Source organism: Calonectris borealis, chromosome W (genome assembly GCF_964195595.1).
Source record: "Calonectris borealis chromosome W, bCalBor7.hap1.2, whole genome shotgun sequence".
NCBI lineage: Eukaryota > Metazoa > Chordata > Aves > Procellariiformes > Procellariidae > Calonectris > Calonectris borealis.
Genome location: NC_134351.1, coordinates 37,689,855 through 37,695,854, shown reverse-complemented (window position 1 = coordinate 37,695,854; position 6,000 = coordinate 37,689,855). Strand labels below are relative to the sequence as shown.

The following is a 6,000-nucleotide window of genomic DNA, read 5'->3' as shown; positions in this document are numbered from 1 at the left end:
TATGGCAAGATTCACTTTGACTGTAACGAGCTAGGTTTTCATCCCTTGAACATTTTTCTGAATATACCTGTAATATCCCCCCCACCCTCTGACATATGTAGTTTTCTCAGTATGACATCCCTGTGCCAAGCAATCAGAGCAACTTCCCTTGTTTGCTGATGTTTATTAGGACTACCATATCATGAAGAAATCCACCCGTTCCTTCAGTGCTGCCCAAGTGGAATCTCCATGGAGACTGACCCAGCCGTCCATCATTTCTAACATCGTCCTGATGAAAGGGCAAGGCAAGGTGAGGATTTCTGCATGTGGCTGGTTTCTTACATGTAGCAGGAGCTGGTGTTTAAGAGGTGTCTCTAACGCCCGGGACTTCCAGCAGCTCTCAAGGTAGCCATTAATAATAATAAAAAAATTCCATTTTTAAATTTAAATGCCAAAGTTACACCTGCAAAATACAGGGGAAGCGATGTTCATGTTATGCACTTGACGCAGGGTGGCTTTCATTCTGATTTGGTGCATCTGGTCATTACTGAGATATCAAATATTAATAATGGATCTATAAATATGTATGTTTATTCAAAGTTGGTGCAGCTACAGAAGAGTACCTGTTTGCATGCATATTTATGGACAAGCATATTTTATCTCTCTGGAATCTGGATACATTAAAAAAAAAATCGCTGTAAATTAAGTGTTAAACCCAAAGACAGGTTCCTGGTTGATTGCTTATGAGAGCACTGAATTCTCTGGGTCAGAGTCCTCTTTTCTCCCCCCAATAATGTGTTTGCACATTTGCTGGATACTAGCTGGCTGAATGCTAAGGGAAAATAGACAGGCATTAAACTAGATTTATATTGTTTTCCCTAATCCAATCCACGCTAGTATTGGAGCTGTCACTTAAATATGCTAAAATTATGCATGTCTTTTTCTGAAATACTGTTTAAATTCATCAGATTGGATGTGTTTTGGACTAAAAAGACTTGTTTTCATTTTCAAGCTCAAATACAAAACAAAAGAAATTCCTTGGTGTGCTTTAAGTTTAGCAAAGAGTTAGAAATAGTGACTTGACTCACGGTTGCTATAACTCTCCTTATTTTGGGAGCTTCAGGTTTTTCATTACATTTCCAAGCAAATATTTCTTCATTTTTCACTTATTTTTTTGACCCCGTTTTTCTCATAAGAATTAGCTTATTTCTCTCTGTGGGATAAGCCGCCCTCCCCTGCCTTTCTGCAGTTAGCTGCAAGGCGTTACGAAGCAGTTGGGAGCATGCAAACTCTAGTGATCATGAACAACCTCAAACAGCTGCTCTTTTGGGTGCCTTTCACCCACCTTTTGAGCGATCACCTCTGTTAGGGGTTGCGCTGCATACAATTTGTATAGTAGCATTTACTTTATTATCTCTATGTGGACCTGGGACTTGAAAAGTATTTCCATAGAGTCGCTGTGTTGGTAGCTTGAAGCCAAGTGTGTGCCCTTGGATTTTCATCTGTAGGTAGATCTGCAAGGGGTGTTTTTTTGTTAGGCAGTGGCAGCGCTTCTCCAGGAAGGTGGGCTAATGTGGGAACCTCTGTACTTTGCATCTCCAAACCCACCTCACGGAGACGTGGGGAGAACTGCTGTGTCCGTGCAGGGGAATGCCAGGAGCCTCGTGTTTTCCATAGGTTGCTTTGCAGTTGATAACTGCACAGTAAACAGTTGAGTTATTTTGTGTTGCACGGGGGAGCTAGGATGCTTCCTTTCTAGAAATCAGTAATGTCTTATCAAATTACTAGAAACTCATAACAATGGTAGTCTACTTTGTATTCACAGAGTAAAACAAAAGAGCTGGTGGTTGTATTGGGCTGTAAATACAGTGTTAGTGCCTGCTCTGGCAGCATCCCTCAGCTGGAGAGCACTGCCCGAGGCGCTAATAATAACTGTGGCTTCAGATCACTGAAGCACAATGGTTTTCCACTTTCCTTGTCCACCTGGTCGGTGACTTTTCTCTTTATTCTGTAAAATACACGTACAGTGGTGACAATAGGAGAAATATGTGGGGGATGGATCAAGGAAGTGATTGGGCTGGGAAATAACTCAGCAGAAGGGGGAGAGGTTTGTTCTGCTGTGCTCATCCGTTCCCTGATCAGCTTCGCAAGACGGTCCCACAGCCAGCCGGGGTAGCACAGGGGCAAGAGCTAACAGATCGAGCCCTGGGGAATGTATTGATCTAGATTTATTTAAATATAACGTGGTACATGTCTCCAGAATAAATAAAAATGTACATGTGCATGGCAGCCCCCCCATGCCAGCCCCCTTCCAGCTACATTCCTGACATTACAGCACTGACCTTATGTCATGTTCTTAAGCTTTTCTTTTTCCTGAGGAAATGCAGGATCTGTGACAGCAGAGAAAACTACAGTTAATCCTGGATATAGATTTCAGGGGTGAGAATCTACTGTCTGTCCATTTAAGAGCAATGTGTTACAGTTTTTAAAATGGGAACGGGATAACATAAAGCCATTGACCCAGTGTTTGAAAAAAAAAAAATTGTCAAAATAGCATTTTTGCCTTTTAGCTTAAGGTGCCTGCTGCTGCTTTTTGGGCTGATAAGTGTGTTGATATTAGAGTGAAAGTAAATCGGGAAATGCAAGCAGAGGGTAAGATTGCAGTACGATTCATCATAAACTATTAGGTTTTCATCTTTCCTTTATCTTGTATGTTATCAGCAGTCTTTCTCACACAGGTGATAAGAGTAAGGTACCAGCTGTGTGTCTTCTCCCTTTTCTGTAGGGTCTTGGATTCAGCATTGTGGGAGGTCAGGATTCTGCTCGTGGACGCATGGGGATTTTTGTGAAGACTATATTCCCAAATGGAGCAGCGGCTGCTGATGGAAGGCTTAAAGAAGGTACAGTAGAGAGAATCCAACTGCATATAAAGGACCACAGTGGGATATTATTTCAGTCCAGCAGAAAAATTCAAGTACAGCTTTATTTAGGCACCTGGCCATCAGCAAGAGGCTGTGGAGGATGTAACACACGCTGTTTGTCCATCCTGGGGAAGATCATTCATAGCAGTTAACTTGATTATATTGCATATTGAGAAGGGAAAACTACAGCATGAAGTTTTTTTTTTCCCTTCCTCTTCAGTGAACCTTATGTGCCTAAGCCATAAGCTACAATTCTTCAGTTGGAGAGGGTCATTGATAGCAGTGAAACATATCTATCCAACCATCATCTGACTTAAAGATGCTGGTCCAAGAAGGGGTTATACAGAGGGGCATGCTTTGGAGAGGCTGTTTTGGCCCTTGTGCTCTCTGAGCCTCTTGCTGTGATTTTTGACGTGAATCAACAAGTGAGAGTCGTAACCAGACAAAGAAAAGAGGAAGGATGAGATTGGCAGTAAGATCACCCAGCTGGTTAGAGAAGCAGATATAGCCTGATTTTATTACTGCTTTTCCAGTCTTGATCTCTGAGCTGGATGTATAGCCTGCTCTGTGTGTGTTTGCAGCCTGGTCCGAGTACTCCCACGCCAGACACTCTTATGCACTGTTGAAAGTACAAAGTGACCATGAGTTTAGAGCAGTGGTTTACAACTCTTCTGCAGGGGTTGGGTTACTTCTCGTCCGCAGAAAGCTGCTCCTGTGTTACTTCTTTCCTTCTCATATCATCATTCCCCTCTTTACATTTCGTCACTTGTATTTGAGGCTGCTTTTGGTGCTGACTCTCAAACTTACTGCCAGAGGGAAGCTCACGTCCCTGCAGCATAGGTTGTGCAATCACCACGGGAAGCCAATAAGTAGCAGCTGTCCCATAAACCCAGCAAGCCTTTGCAGGCTATTCAGAGCTCGCATGTCGTGGTTTAACCCCAGCTGGGTTAAATCTGGGCTTATCCATTGCCACACGCTTTGCGGTGCTCCAGCATGACCTCATGCACAGCCACTGATGCTTCAAGGTGTACCTGCTGCAGCATGGACTTATCCTTGGGCCACAATCCCTTCAGAGGTATACCTGCTGCGGCACGGACATAATCACGGCCACAGACACAACCATGGCCACAGACACTTCGAGATGTACCTGCTCTGGTGTGGAGTTATCCACGGCCACAGATGCTTCGAGGTGTCCTGCTCCCACATGGACTCATCCACAGGTCACAGTCCCTTCGACTTGAGTTCACACTGGAGTTCTAGCCTGTCCAGTACAGCAGCGATGCCCTGGCCATCTGCCAGCCCAGGCGCGTGGCCATTGCTGTTATCAGAATGTTCCCAGGCACAGCACAGTAAGATGATCAGCAGTACAGCAAGCAGCGAAAGCAAAAAGCAGCCACTAACGAGCACTAGACTAATACACAGTGAGGCAAGCAAGCCCCATGGCAAGCACAGGAGCCTGCCAATTAATAGCTAAACAGCGATAACAGCTATAAACTCTATCTAGCACATTCCAATTGAACCTGTTGTTATCTCGAACCCTTTGAGCCCCACGTTGGGCGCCATAAAGGACTGTTGTGGTTTAACCCCAGACAGCAACTAAGCCCCACACAGCTGCTCGCTCACTCCCCCCACAATGGGATGGGGGAGAGAATCAGAAGGGTAAAAGTGAGAAAACTCATGGGTTGAGATAAAGACAGTTTAATAGGTAAAGCAAAAGCCGCACGTGCAAGCAAAGCAAAGCAAGGAATTCATTCCCTACTTCCCATTGGCAGGCAGGTGTTCAGCCATCTCCAGGAAAGCAGGGCTCCATGACGCGTAACGGTTACTTGGGAAGATAAACGCCATCACTCTGAACGTCCCCCCTTCCTTCTTCTTCCCCCAGCTTTATATGCTGAGCATGACGTCATATGGTATGGAATACCCCATTGGCCACTTGGGTTAGCTGTCCTGACTATGCTCCCTCCCAGCTTCTTGTGCACCTGGGAGAGCATGGGAAGCTGGAAAGTCCTTGACTTTGTATAAATACTGCTTAGCAACAGCTAAAAACATCAGTGTGTTATCAACATTCTTCTCATACTAAATCCAAAACACAGCACTATACCAGTTAACAGGAAGAAAATTAAATCTATCCCAGCCGAAACCAGGACATTGCATATTCCTTTTTTTTTTTTTTTTTTTTTACTGGGGCTAGGAAAGGAGAGGAGGGGTAGACTTGGCTGATGACATTGCCCCATCTAATTTTGCACAGATGCAAGTAAAATTGCAGAAAGTGGATCTGGATCCTGCTCACTTTGTCCTCCTTTTAGTAAAATGAAGGTAGATCAACACAGCTGCGTGTAAGTAGTAAGACCCAGAGCCTTGGAAGCAGGTAGAAATGTGACGGGACGTGTTCGTTGGGGTGAGAAGGGCATTTGCTATTGCAGTGTGTGGGCCACTTGCTTCTCTCTCTGTGGGCACTTAATAAGAGGAACACGTTTTCTTTCTTCATGTGGATGCAAGGCCAGTTTTCTCTGAACAGGCTTTGGAGTGATGTGCTGTAGTGTTTCACTTGGATTCTCATTTCTCCTGTTGATGCTCACAAAGAAAGGGAATTTTATAGTCCCTTTGGACTTCATGTTATGAGCATTTATTTTCAGACTTAAGTTAAAATCTGTCGTGTTTTCAGCTTGTTTGTTAGTATGAGAATGCAAGTTTAAGGATCTCTGCTGAAGAATAGTCTTTACTCTGCTAATTCATCACTATTAACTTGTAAAGGCATTAGGACAAGTGAAAATGAACCGAGAATAGTAAAAGGCTTTTTACTGAGCAGATAATTGGAATCCACATAGTAGCGGGTTGCCTTATGTACAGGAAGGGGTTTTTACATCTCTATAGCCTCTATGTTGCTGACTTCATTTTTTGTATCTGATTACCAGGGGATGAAATCCTAGAAGTTAATGCAGAGTCTCTGCAAGGGTTGACCCATCAGGAAGCCATTCAGAGGTTTAAGGTAACATGGATGTAGTACGAGAGAGATTCATGCTCCTCTTCATTCAGTGCTATTTAGCACCCTTGGCTTTATATTCTTTTGTTGCCACAAATTACTGTATGCAGGTTTACT

General features: G+C 43.9%; 1 protein-coding gene across 1 annotated transcript in view; it reads left to right on the top strand.

The window, feature by feature from the left end:
- LOC142075034 (PDZ domain-containing protein 2-like) overlaps positions 1–6,000 on the top strand; it is a 115,482-nt gene that overhangs the window by 45,159 nt on the left and 64,323 nt on the right. Inside the window, 3 exon segments of the mRNA XM_075136031.1 lie at positions 170–289; positions 2,765–2,879; positions 5,816–5,889. Of these exon segments, the coding sequence (XP_074992132.1) occupies positions 170–289; positions 2,765–2,879; positions 5,816–5,889 (309 nt within the window).